The following is a 14,332-nucleotide window of genomic DNA, read 5'->3' on the forward strand; positions in this document are numbered from 1 at the left end:
AAAGAATTTGAAACGTGATCCCAGTCGTACCGAACGCCATCAATAATCATATGGTCAAAATGCAGCCGTACCCGAGAACCGTTACTGCGAAAAGAAGCCGAGGCGTTCCAGAGTTTATGTCGAATAGGCAAGAGGCGGGCACCTCAAGAGTCACTGTGGGAAATAAATAGTGCAACATGCAGTGTATAATAAATAAAAAGCCAAAAACAAACTAGTTGGTAAAAAGGTAATTGTGTGCTCTAAAATAAAAAGCAAGCGACTACTCAAGAGAGTAGCCGTGCAACGGCCTACAGGCCCACCAGTGAAGAAGGTACACAACTCCTTGCAACAATTATGCAACAACGAAGGTTACCCTTGAATACACCACACATGAAACTCACTCACCCCCAAACGGAGGCTTATAAAGCGGTTACTGAAGGGCGTCCCATGCGTGATAGTGGTGAGTAGGCAACAAAGTTTTCCCGGAAAATAAATGGGACACGCATGCCACCTACGGCAGGCACCATATAAGAGATTTACTGCAAAGAACTGCCAGTTAAAGAGCATGTTTACTGTAAGAACAGATAAATAAAAAGGTTGCGACTCAGTGGCACAAATGTATTTATAGCGTTGTTTTACAGCTGTGACGCCAACCTAATAATTATATTTACAACAGAATGTTAAAGCAATGTTTACATTGAGCGTCAAGCTGATTACGATACAGCATATGAAAACGTCGTTCATTTTGATGTTATAATGACATTTAGGACACAGCATTAGTACAGTATGTGCTTTCAATGTTTATCATCTGTTTAGTACGAACATATAACGTTATTTATTAATTCTTTAACATTACGAAAAAAGTGATCTTGCTGAAACTTGAAGAACAATTTTATAACGTTAATTTCCAGTTCGGTGCTCACTCGGGAGACACAGGCAAGCAGTATGCCTTCGTAGCTGTCAACTAATGCCCCATAATTAATTAATTTTCTAGCTCGTTTGAATGAGCTACTTAATCACCGAAGTTGCGCGGTAAAATTCACCAAGAAAAGCTCCAATTAAGCGACAAAGATATATACCTTAATGGGCCGCCCACAAGCATGGCCTTTTTACGAACTATTCTTTTTCCCACTGAACCAAGTGGCGGGAAGTTTAGTTTTTACCTCAGGCCCCGTAACACTTACAAGATACACACATGCGCTAGCGGTTCTATAAACGCTATCTTCGTCGAAGTCCTGCAAGAGGCTTTATTACTCAGGTCAATAATAAGAACCATGTACACATGGCACGTGCTGGCCAGCGAATGAGATCCTGCATGCGAGGAAAATCGTTCAGTCGTGATGCCACTCCATCATTACAGAGACTACGCTTCTGACATGGCATTCCGCCTGAGTGGACCATTTGATCAGGCGCTGCGCTTTTGAATTCAAAAGTTCCAAAGTCGCGGCAAAAAAAAGAAAAAAAAAAAGAAAGTTTTGTGCTTTTTCTCGCGTTGCCGCCCACTGTGGAAAAATGTGACCACCTCACTTCCTATAGTTAAATGACCGTATTTTTTTACGGGGTATACAAAACGGTGATTCGGAGTGTCGCCGTGAATTCGCGAACCACTGCAGTATCCACTCCGCTCCACTCAGAATTCTTTATATCTATCTAAAACACTCATGGAAATGCGCTTTTCAATTTCGAGGCGCAAGAAAACTTGCTCCGGATCGCCGTTTGGGGCGTGCTAAAACACTCCAATTCGTTTTCCACTCATTTGATCACCAGCCATTGGCTAGTGCTTCAAATCACGGAGGCCGTGAAATAAGGGGTCACCTCTTGTTGTGACATAAAGGCTAAATGCGTCCTACACAGATATTTCACTGGCGCGCCAGCTCCAAGCAGACGACTGATGAAGCATGCAGGACGACGCGTCTGACACGCCTCACAAAATTGGTATCGGTGGTCGTGTGACTCAGCCGTACTGGATGCTGCGACAGTAACGCGTCTAGCGGCGCCGGCGCTAACAGATCGGTCGCGTCCGTGATTGGCAGTACGCTTCCTCGCGTGCTGTTGCTTAGTCGTGACGTGACGGCCAGTTTAAACGAGAAATGAGTGGAACATTAGAAAATACTGCAAATGAAGTTTAAACGAGCTATCGGTAAACGGTCTACACCAAATTATTTTCCAGCCTGATATGATCGGAGTGCATGTGCGCTTGTTTACATTCTACGAAATTGCAGGCAACTGCACGGGAATGTTCCGCTGTCGCAATGGCAAATGCATCGAGCGACATCTGCTGTGCGACATCGCCAACGACTGCGGTGACCACTCGGACGAGATAAGCTGCGGTGAGGCCAATTGACCTCATTTCGCTGCTGAGCTGTCACGCAGTAACCAACGTCCTCGTTTGCAGTGTCCCGGATGAACTTTCAGGTTCGCCTACGCGGTGGACCGAACTCCCAAGGCCGCCAGGCCGAAGGCCGGGTGGAGGTCAAAGTTCACGATCAATGGGGCCTAGTCTGCGATGACAACTGGGATGTCGAGGCAGCAAATGTTGTCTGCAGGGAACTCGGCTTTCCGCTGTGAGTGCCAGGCAACAAGGAGCCCAAATTTAAGTGCAGGAGTTTTTCGTGTAACCTCACAATGTTCGCAAACGACGAGAAACACAGGCAAAACCTACTAAGACGTACAAATTTAATAATGTAACGAAAAACTACGATGTAGAAGAAAATTGTATTTCGAACTCATCGGCGAAAGTGCACGTTCATTTACGCTCAGAAAGGGGATAAGCCGTATCTTGTATTATTGTCTGTTGATCTATTAATATTAATTTAGAACTACGCTCACACCCTGCACGAAAAAGCTTACCCGCTCACTGGTGACTTGCAGGGGTGCTATTGAAGCAACGAAAGAATCGCAACACGGACTCCCTGCTGAGGAAAACGCCCCTCAAATATTTATGGACGACGTGATGTGCGTTGGGAACGAGACATCATTGGCGCACTGTGCATTCCCCGGCTGGAAGAAGCACAACTGCTTCATCAACGAGACAGCTGGAGTGAGATGCAGAACCAAAGGTATCGTGTGCGCCAGCAAATTTAAAACTGTGCCCAAAACCGCTATACGGACACGAATATTTACATTGCTGTCGCAATGGGATACAAAATGTAAAGCCATTACTTTTTAGATTCTTCTAGGGGATGTTTCTGATTATCTCTCATGTTCAGCATTTAGAGCATCTGAATTCATATCCTAGCGAACAATATTAGAGTGTTCTGGCAACAGATGTTTCAAATTATCAAGAAAAGATTAAAGCAACAAAAATATCCATGGATTCTTTGATGTAACTGCGGCTTTGATGGCGAAACAAAAATAAATCGATATCATTGGTTAATTTGATAGGTAAAAAGCTGAAGCAAGGACAAGATAGGGAAAAAAAAATTTCCGCTGTCATCGCGCATCTAGAAGGTGTGTCGCTCTAAAAAGGCAAAACCGAAATGTTTTTCCTGAAAATGTAACCAAAGATATCAGCATCAAAGTTGGCCAGTTTTACACCTGTGTTTTTCCGCTGGGAACTTGTAATGCGACTTGTAATGCGACTTCTTCTTAAAAAGGGAATACAATTTCAAATTCCTGAATCATACAGTTTATTGCCCCGAAGAGACACGTGCAATAAGAGAGACGATGTAAGAAAAGGCTCCAGATTGATTCAGACCACGTAAATTTTTTTAACGTGCGCTGGCATCACGCGCAGGCACAAGCATTTTTGCGTTTCACTTCTTACAATTAGTGGACTTGAATCGGAAGTCATTAGATTGTTTGTTTGTTTGTTTGTTTGTTTGTTTGTTTGTTTGATCGATATCAAACCAGTCCTGCTACTACACTGGCCAGCCAACTGTGGAAACGTTTCTCTTTTTTTCGCGGTGCCTTTAATGCATTCACCTTCCGTTGATTAGATCGCGATTAATTTTATCTGTTCGGCCTTTCCGTTTCATAGTTTACATTACTTGACAAACCGTCTCTCTCCGTTATTTTACTTGGAAATGAACCTGATTTTCTTTTCCCGCTCGACGCAAGAAAAACAATTACCCCAGCGCTCATCCTCTGAAGCAGCGAAATGGAAGTCCTGGCGAGTATTACGCTTCTGATCGGGGCCACGTTCTTGCCTTGGACACCGTAGCAAATCATACGCAACTCACCAGACCAAAGCCAATCAATGCTCTTAAGAATGGCGTCCATGTAGTTGAAGCTGGCCATCCTTTTAGTGCTCAGCTTTAATGCGCCCGTACGGCGGTTGAGCCGTGTCGCCGCTGGTGCCGTTTCCGGTGTAACCTATAGCGGAAAATGGTCATGAGGTAAAGCTCAGAAAAGAAAGAGCCATGAGCTCTGCGTCGCTCACTCGTGGCTCTTCTCCTCTTCTGGGAAATTCTGTTTGGCTCGTGAGAAAAATAGATTGCGTTGCTACATACATACATACATACATACATACATACATACATACATACATACATACATACATACATACATACATACGTACGTACGTACGTACGTACGTACGTACGTACATGCATGCATGCATGCATGCATGCATGCATACATACATACATACATACATACATACATACATACATACATACGTGTATACATGCATACATATCACATATTCTTTGTCTTAGTATATCGCAAAAACCATAGCTGCGCTCAAAATTCCCATTAGAGAGTATTATAATCGTCCTCATATTTTTTCTTGCATCAAGCGACGAAATATCACGGTGTATGCTTATTTAAAATACCTTATTTAAAATGTTTATTTAGGAATTTAAAAAATATATATATTTAAAATTTAAATTATTTACCAAGCAATATACATTATTATAAAGTTATTAGGATTTAAATGAAGCGCGAATAAAACTAAACGCGATGTAATTAACGGATCAGTGCATTAAAGCCACCACTAATGAAGACAGGATGGATTGCACGTTTGACTGGCCACTATAGACACCTAAGTGGTTCGATATCGGCTGACATTTTTCGCTGTATTTCTAGAAATTTTCGGCAGTATTTGGTCAACCACTCTGAGGTATACAGATTCCGGTCAAGAAACTGGGGAGAACGCTGTGGCTTAAGAACTGCGCTACATTTTTAGAGGATCACTCCTGGCGTAAGAACCGCAGCTGTAGTCAAATATCTATTTTTTTTTTTGTCCTTTATGGTTGCGGACACCAGACCTTTGATTGCCTTGCTGATGAACGCAGCCTGACGAAAGGCCGCGCACATACCTTACCGCATCTGCTTCGGTCTCCATCTTTGCTGGTGACGATAAATAGATGAAGCATACACGCGGCTGTTCGCCCTGGCCGCGCTCCCTGTTACATGCGCCTGGTAAGTTCGTTTATTGGAGGCACATTGAAGGGATACACGGGTACATTTACTGGAGAGGAGGCTGTGCTCTCGGATGCGCTGCTGCTCGGAGCTCTGGCGTTGGGCTATTCCTTTGTCGAAACCGAACCTCGCGCATATCGCACTTAAAACCGAAACTAACGAACAACCTACTACCCATGCGATGCGACGTGCATGATCCATGGCGGCCAGAGGTCCGGGGATGAGGCGCGAGCTTTACAGGACAAGTTGATGGTGAGACGTCACGTGACTACTGGTCCACGAGCAGGTGGTTTCTCGTGTGAATCGACTGCAACTTCACAACGCGTTCAACCGGTGGTGCTCGACGGCAGTCTTCTCTCGGATTCTATGCAGACTGTGGGGAGTCAGAACTGGAGTGTTCCGGATCGTGCATACCGTATTACTTGGTGTGCAACGAGCAGCGAGACTGCGTCGACGGCTCGGATGAGGATCTGGAGTGCGAAAGTAAGCCGAAACGTCTTCACACCGCGCCAGCCAGGTGACGGTCGCGGTGGCACGGGCGCTCAGCGCGCCTTTTTCTTCTCGAGGCAAGCTGGAAGTCCGGCTGACGGGAGGACCACAACCGCTCTCGGGGAGGCTGGAGCTGCGGAAATACGGCATATGGGGCACCGTGTGCGACGACGGCTTCGGGAAGTCCGAGGCCCGCGTCGCTTGTGCCATGCTGGGCATAGCCAAGTATGTGTGGCTGCGTGCAGCCAGTGCTGCTATTTTTGTGAAGAAGCGGTAGCGGTAAAGTTACGAGGAAACACCGAGACAGAACGACGCAGGACGAAGCGCGCTCTTTCAACTGAGGCATTCCTCTAAAAAGCTCATGGGCGTGCTTAGTCCTGTGCCCTAGCTTTTGTATTGGTGTTTTATTTTGGAGCTTAGAGTGCATGCTTCTAGAACAAGAGATACGTACCAGCTCATCGAAGTATAAGCCCTATTGTACCTTGCTCTAAGTCAGCATTTATCCGCCACGCACAGCTCGTGTTTTTGTTTTTTATTTTTTTAGCGTGGCGGCATCCAGTCATTAATTGATGTCCTCTTCGGCAGCGGCGGGTGGTGCCCGACATTAGCATTCATTCAAAACGTGCCCCAAGGCATCATTTATCTCAGCCTGTCAGGCTTTCCTCGCTTCTCTGATGCTTTAGCACCCAATGAAGAGCAAGCTTCCCTGTGCTGTGCCGTTGTAGTGTACATTGTTTTGTTTTAGTACGGTCGGACTTACTGAAGAGAGTTGAAAACAAAGCGTCTTGGCTTGCATTATTCACCATCTAGACCTTCCTGTTATCTTAAAAAAAAATGCAAGGGTTCAACGCTGCTGAACCAAATATTGAGCGAAAGCATTAGCTGCGGGTCATCGAGCGTTCTTCTTCTCATTTTCTTCTTCCTGAGTGCACATATAACGCCCGCTTTAACCAAGCCGTATGAACGTGCCTTAGTGGCCTATAGGCGTAACGTGAATGCAAGGATCTTGGCAGGCTGATTCTAACATAACCGTCCCATGTGAAACGAGAGACCTAAGTTGGCAGCTTCTACCGACCGCTTGAGTTGGTCTCACCCTAGTGTCACGTGGGGTGTAACGTCACAGCATCGCGTGGATGCGGCCGCGCCACGCTGAAGGCTCAAAACCTAGAGTAGTATTGCTTTCGCAATAAAACCTCGAGGGGCAATCCTTCAGGCACATCGCAAAAAAAGTAAGTGCATGCTAGCCTCTTTTATAATAAAATCATCGAGGTGGTTTTGAGGATTATAGTAAGATACAAGTTAAAAAACAGTAATTGCTAACTACGGGCAGTGGTGCGCGGCATCTGTACCACGCTACTAAACAGTAAACGAAATCAGTTTTTGATATCTTACTACAGCAAACAAGCCAAGAGCGTCGAAATTTCATCTCATATTAACATGGGCGGACAGCTTTTATTTCGGCAAGTAGAAAAGGTTTACCTGCGGACTATGTTCTGTCAAGGAACAATTGTGTGTGGCGGTTGCTACAGACCTGTCTCCGAGTGTATGACTTCATACTGTCCCACAGGTTGAAGTTTGTATCATTTTTTAAGTTACGTTTAAATAAAAGAAACCACGTGGTCCAGGCAGGAAAATAAGCACGAAGTGGGGGGGCAAACTTCCAGTAAATGTTTTAAATAACTATGTCGAACAGTGTTCCACATACGTGTATCTGAAATGCTGTTCTGGCTATATTAAGAAAATCGCTGTGTAGCACCGCGCTTCCGGTTGGGTTTGTTTGCAGGAGTTAAAAGTGCAAGCAGGCTCGTCAAAAAAGGCCTGGAACCACAGCTATGTGGGCGCTCACAACCTCTAATGCAGCTTAACGTCCTCACGTCGTGTTTGCGACATTCTGGGCAATCTGAATCTTTAGATTCAGTACTGTTTGGCAGGGCTCAACTCAGGCTAAGCAACTATGCTCGGGTAATAAAGGAGTAATTACTGTGTGTGTGTGTACGTTCATACGGGCTGGTTGAAAGCTGTGTAGCTTTCTTTTGTAGCCGTATGGCTGCTCTGGGGTGGATGCCAATGAATACAAATCTACTCCACATTGGGGGTTTCCCCTAAATATTCCATCAACTATGCTCGGGTAAGCAACACCTTCCACAGGTGATAATACCTAATTCCCTATACTAAATACCTATCAGCCTTTCAATGGTTGATAATGTAATGTTGGCTAACCTAGTGCAAGGCCATCGAATCATCTGACGCAGGTTATTCGCACCCACATGTCAGTAAAAACAGAATGTCCTATGGCGAAATGTAATCAGCCTTTTAAAGAAGACTGAGTGCGCCATAGTCATGAAAATCAACTGAGGGCTGTTGAGAGTCACGTAGCGCAGTCTGCAGTATATTTGGTTTTGCCATATTTGCTATATTTGTTGTATTTGTTTCGTTATACAGAGAAAATTTATTAGCGAAGAAAATTTTGCTCTATTTTAATCACTGGGGTGGGGAACAAACTGCCAGTTCAGGAGTTGTAGATTGTTCTAAAAACAGCTGAGTGACAGGTTGCAGTGAGGTTCGCGAAAAGTATTTTTTTAAGTCACCTTAGGAGAAACCTGGCTCAATAAAATAGCTACCACACTACAGCGATTTTGCTTGACCACCTAAGACGCATGTGGATAAACAAAATCTTGTTTTCTCTGGAGAACTCTACCTGAAGGAGTTCTGCGTGTGAACTGAGCCAGAGATACGCGCTAGCAGTTGATCCTGTCACGTGTTTGAATCGGGCTCATGTCTAACCATATCGAGAATAAACTTCGAACTGGCAGCTACATATCATTGCATCACACCTAAAATCTTCTGAACGACCAGAAGAAAGCTGCAAAAGTTTGTGTTCCCCTTAAAATATGCGGAAATAAGCCTTGTTCCGGACCAAATATATGGGGTACGAAGAATAATTTACAGGTTTTACCTAATGTTTATGAGAAACCAAGACTGACAGCTCAGCTCTCGACAACCAAGCGTTGCAATGAGTATAAATGCTTGCTACGTCCCGCTAGGCAGCTACCAAAATAAAATGACGTGGCAGTGATATTCGCACAATGTCATATCCGAACTTTCATTTAGCCGAAATTTCCGACATCGTTTTCAGGGATGACAGTACCAATGTGGAAACAATAGTCACTGTCCGCTCTCAAACACACCTAGCGAAGACCGCCGGACATCTTGACATGTTGAGGTCATCTTTTCGGAACTGTATTCTCGATAAATAAAAATCGCATTGTTGGCTCCTTCGGTCAAAAACTATACGCCGCCTAGGCAGCTAGTTGTTTAGGGGCTCCCATACAGCTCAGGCATCAGCTGTCGGCAAAGCCGTGTGTCAGTGGCCTTCAACAGTTTCTATGGCCGTTATACGAGGCGCAATGTATTTCCTAATCTTGGTCTAATGAGCTGATCAGCCATTTAAATGCAAGGCTTGTTCAGGTTTTCGCGACCAACAAGATTTTAAGAAATTCCATTTATGTAGCGTGCGAAGGAACGTGTGCTGTCAACACGTGTGCTGAAAACTAGAGCACCCGTCTTGTAACACTCCACCCCTGAAATGGAGGCGCTACTGATACCGCCGGAAACGAGTCACAGGTGTCGCAGCCCGTTAACGGTTGGCTATACTATCAACAATTTGTTCTTCTTTTTCGTTGAGCCAGTGCTAGCGCCACCGTGCTCGCAAACGCCGATTATGGTCCTGGAAAGGGCCCCATCTGGCTGGACGATGTGCGCTGTTCCGGCAAGGAGAGCTCCCTCGAAGAATGCCGCAGCAACTCCTGGGGACACAACGACTGCGGCCACAGTGAAGACGTGGCGATCGCATGCATCCCAGGGCAGACCACGCAGAAGACTGCCGCCATCGAGTCCTGTAAGTTGAGATGCAGTTCCGGTTTTGGGCGTTTGGAAACTGTGCCCCGTTTCTTGAGGGAATTCAGGGTTGAACCGCCCTACCGTGTACACCCCATCACATACTGCACTTCGAGCCAAACGAGACTAAAATTTCTGTGGAGGCTAGCAGGTCGAACTGCGTTACCATACGCCATTAGTACATACAGGAATTTATTCGCAAACAGCAACTAAGAATAATATGAAGATTCCTTTCATCAACAAGATCTGCAGCTTTGAGAGCTGTAAGCCATGCTCATGAATAAAACCAGAATCTGTAACGCGATCATTTTACCACACAAAATAATGTGGTTTTGTTTAGTATTTGAACGTCCTGCTATTATTACCCTTTTCTCCACGTGGGTTTTTGTTATCATTGCTATCACGCAGGTGTTTAATAATGTTTTTACACACGTGTTTGTTGCATTCGTTATTTTTTTAAACCCCTGCAAGGACAACCTGCGAATGGTTCACAAATTGTTTGCGCCATATGTTAAAGAGCCGTGGCGAGCCATCACCTTATAAAAGGAGTGGGGCCCCAGTCAAGCTTAATTGCCGCACAGGGTAGCTTTTTGTGCACGCTCCCTGCATTTGTTTTTCTGCATGAAATGCTAAAATGAAGGTTGAATTGAACAGAAATAATTAGTCTCTGAAAGAGCCAGCAGCACTCCCTCGAACACTACCTGCAACCACATCTCCTCAGCAATAGCCAAGTCTCGCTGTTAATTTACTGTAAGTTAAAAATTTAATTATCGGTTAAGTAACAACTAATTGAGCCTCCGGCTCACGCCAGACGACTGCGCCAATGCATGCTATTGGTTGAGCATTGCCGGAGCGATACAGCGTCCATGCTTACTAGAAAAAGAATAGGATGCATAAGCTTCGTCTTGAGAGTAAACACGATAACGCCTTTAAAACCGCCTTTCTTTACTGCGCGATTTTTTAATTGTTTGTTTACATTAGTAAAGATTTTAAAATTATTATTACTGCAACATCAGTGCACATACTATACACGCTTAAGTAAGTCATATGCATCACAATGCGTTTACTGGGTGCCCGTATAGGGGAGAAAACCTGGGCCAGGGGGCGCTGCGCCGCTCTGTGCGTCAGCGCCCTCCATGGAGACCCCGTCAAAACCTCCGCGCAGTGCGGCCGCGTCGTCTGCTCCCCGCCGCATAGAAAAGCATGCTGTCGTCTGCTCCGCGCTGCTTTCCAGCACGTGTTTGCGCGCGCGCGCTCACTTGTTTCTCTCCTCCTCCGGCCGCCTTATGGCCGCCGTCGCGCTCCAACAAAGGGGGCAAGAAAAAAAAACGAATGAAAAAGTGACGGCGCGCTTTTTCGCAAAACTCGTGAAAGTGTTTTTCTCTCTTCTCTCTTTTGTGTTGAAACGATGGTTGTCGGTTTTTTTTTTTTTTAGGTATCTCGTACCGCTCGTATCTCGCACCTCTGTTTGTAACTGGCGGTGCCGCAGCAGCCACCGCGGAACCAAGTCGGCCTCAAGAAACAGATATATGTCATTAATGCCATCACTCGGCGCTTATAAAGGGAAAACACATACGTTAATCGTCCTATCCTCATACGCGATCCTGCTTCGGAAGCTCAAAACTGCGAGTTCGCTAGAGGAGATAACTGAACTAGGGATTGCACAGCGTAGCTGTGGAATTAAGAAGACAAAGGTTTACTTGGAGAGATGTCCCCGCCTGCATGAAAAGTCGTCAGGCATTTACTCGTTCTTCGTCTCGCGGAGAGAGGAAACTGCCGAAAAAATGGCATGCCTCGGCTTCTCGTCAGTGGTCCAGGTCGTTAAGAAACCTCTCATCGTTAAAGGTAGATAAGTCATTGATTTCGGATGGCAGCGTCACAGCAGCGAACTCCCCCTGACCGCTGTCAACAGGAACCAAAGGGTAAGGCGGCATGCTTTGTGCCTTTGTAGGGAACGCGTCCTAAACGCGCCGAAAGCAGGCACCACGGCGCCGGCAGCATCGCCTAAAACGTCTGTCCTCAAAAAGTTGAATAGGCCCCTTTCAAGTGAGCAGTCACAAATGGAAAGGAAGCTCCCCAACCAGCGCCCGGAGCACTCGTCGCTGTGTACACGCGTATCAATTCTCAACGAGAAGGCTGGACCCTTCATTCTCTGAACAACATGGAAGAGACATCAAGAGGTGCCACCTCAAGTCCTTCAATATACCTGTCGCTTGCCTCTGCCTTCGAGTACCGAATTCGCGTTCATGTTTTTTTTTTTTTGTCTGAGCCTCCCAACAAGCGCTCTTTGAAAACAATGTCCACGGTGATCAATTAACCATAATTTCTCACTTTCGAAAGCACCGATAAAAAGCGTGCCTCCAGCCAGCCTCTATGTCAGCCGGGGCACAGAAAAAAAGCAAAAATAAGAAACACCACTGGCAAAGAGCGCCGGCTTTGAGCGCACAGACGCACGACCATCCCCCCTCGTCCTCACTCTCTTTCTCCCGCTCCGCGTGCACGTGCGGCTGCCTGTAGCACGCGCTCCCGAGCGAGCTAGCTGCGCAGACTCCGCAGACAGCCGCGCGCAGCGCGGGCGCGGATGCGCGTAGGTTTTGTAGTTCCTCTCCGCTCCGCTGGAAACCGAGCGCTGGCGTCGCGGAGCAAACTCCAGCTTTAGTTCCCTATAGACCTCCTTCATGTTTGTAAACAAACAAGGCGATCGAGGTGGCGCTGCTCTCGTCAGCGATCCCACGGTAGGCAAAAAGCACGACCGCGGCCGGTGTACAGTGGCTAGCCGGGGCACTGTGGCCGAGCTTGTCAAGGCAGTGTTATTGTGATTTGCAGGTGCCTTCTAGGCAGACGAAGTGACCATGTGCTAGTATTTCGTGAGCCTCAGCGATGAGAACAGAAGCGATACACTGAAAAACTCTACGTACACGGCGTGCAGCGTACGGACCCGTACGCCGTACCGATGGGGATTGGGTTCAAGGCGCACAAGAGAAGCGTTGCTGCCAGCCGAGGAAAATGAGCGACGTTGGCATCTATTTTCTGTTTTCTCCCAGAAAATTATGCATGGAACGCATCGAGAATTACAAAGCTTCGAATGCTTACAACTACTTTGAGTCGAGTAAGCTGACGGCGATTTTTCTCGCTCATAAATAGCGCTCGTACCGCGTACGAATAGTCCGCTCGAAGCATCATAGCATAATCGGAGGATTCTTCACACCGAGCGGCAAATGAGCGTTCTTGGTAAGCACGAAGCACCTCGCTAGCGTCGAGCGGCTGTATGGTTAAGATGATTTAGGTCAGCGTGGCAACGGTAGCCTTGACACCGCACGGTTTGCGTATCATTGCGTTATTGGTTGAGATCAGAACGCTGCGCATCTGTTATATTTGCTTTGTTCGTGGGCGGCTGTCGTCGATAAAGGTAGCAATTTTATTACGGGTAGTCGCGCTGTTAGCTTGCATTACAATTACGAGCTGCAGCGGCCACTGTGGTTCCGTGGGTTCCGGTAAAAACGTCCCAGGAACAAATGGCCCCGGATAAAACCTCTCCAAACAGATGCAATGAAACGTACTGCAAAGTCGAGCTTTCCCCTTGCCTGGTGCTTGGCTTATCAGCGATGAATTACGCTCATTGTAATCAACTTTCACTGTTTTTATATTGTGTTTATTGTTTTAGCGAACATTATGTATATTTTGAACCCCGCCGTTTTATTTTTTTTTTACGTTCTGTAGTTCTGTTTACTAAAAACGTAGACTGAGTTTCCTTGTGTCTAGCCGTCATAATGTATGCTACAGTGCTTTTTTCTACCCGTCCGCTTGAAATTTGCAAAACAATGGCACTGATGCCGTGTGTTCGCAAAGAAAAAAAAACGTTATGGCGCCGAAATGTGTGCTGTCGAGGGCAAACACGTCTCTCGAATGTGTAATATTAGCCGGGTGATTAGACCTATATTAAAGAGCGATATTTCCCAGTTTGGAAACTGGGAACTATGCACTGTATAATACTCGCTGGATGTTATAGTGGTGGGGTTGGTTTTTTTTTTTCGTTTTTTTTTTTTTTGCAATGCTTTCTCGCCAAGCCTTCTCCAGTTCCTGTAAACCTGTAAAGCACCCAGAGGGCATACTGCCCAAACAATAGTTGCATCTATTCTAAAAAAAAAAAAAAAAAAAAGGCGTCCAATAAGATGTTCAATTTTTCGCGGAGTGAGTTCCGGGCAGATTTTCAGCCAATTTCTTCGGTGACATTTTTTCCTAGGGGCCGCTTCCTGATAGGGCCTTTCTGGACGATTATTCCGGGGCTATATATTTCAGGGACCTTTTTTTCGGGACTGTATCTTCTGAGGAACTATTTTCTGGGGCCGTTTTTACCTTCACCCGTGATTCCGTAGTTAGGGCGGCCCAGTTCGGTCTCGGCCACTGTGACCGCGTTTCAATGTAGGATAAACCCCACAACTCGCATTCACAATCAGCCGCTGTGAATACAAATAAAAGCGCTCGGCATAAATACAAAATGCAGCTCCAATCCAAATCAGTAGCTGTCAACGTGAAGTGGCAATCTTCATCAAGAAGTAGATTAAAATAATTTGGCGTGAACGCGGCGAAGTTTAGCCATGCA

The 14,332-nt window shown here is 46.0% G+C and overlaps 1 protein-coding gene across 1 annotated transcript in view; it reads left to right on the forward strand.

The window, feature by feature from the left end:
* Positions 1 to 14,332, forward strand: part of LOC146171816 (neurotrypsin-like) — a 79,122-nt gene that overhangs the window by 26,118 nt on the left and 38,672 nt on the right. The window contains exons 15-20 of the mRNA XM_084586353.1: positions 2,202 to 2,309; positions 2,375 to 2,543; positions 2,851 to 3,038; positions 5,716 to 5,826; positions 5,910 to 6,057; positions 9,522 to 9,730. Coding sequence (XP_084442479.1) covers positions 2,202 to 2,309; positions 2,375 to 2,543; positions 2,851 to 3,038; positions 5,716 to 5,826; positions 5,910 to 6,057; positions 9,522 to 9,730 — 933 coding nt within the window. The remainder of the gene's footprint in view (positions 1 to 2,201; positions 2,310 to 2,374; positions 2,544 to 2,850; positions 3,039 to 5,715; positions 5,827 to 5,909; positions 6,058 to 9,521; positions 9,731 to 14,332) is intronic.

This window comes from Amblyomma maculatum, unplaced genomic scaffold (assembly GCF_055883805.1).
Source record: "Amblyomma maculatum isolate TAMU_Amacu unplaced genomic scaffold, ASM5588380v1 scaffold_18, whole genome shotgun sequence".
Taxonomy (NCBI): domain Eukaryota; kingdom Metazoa; phylum Arthropoda; class Arachnida; order Ixodida; family Ixodidae; genus Amblyomma; species Amblyomma maculatum.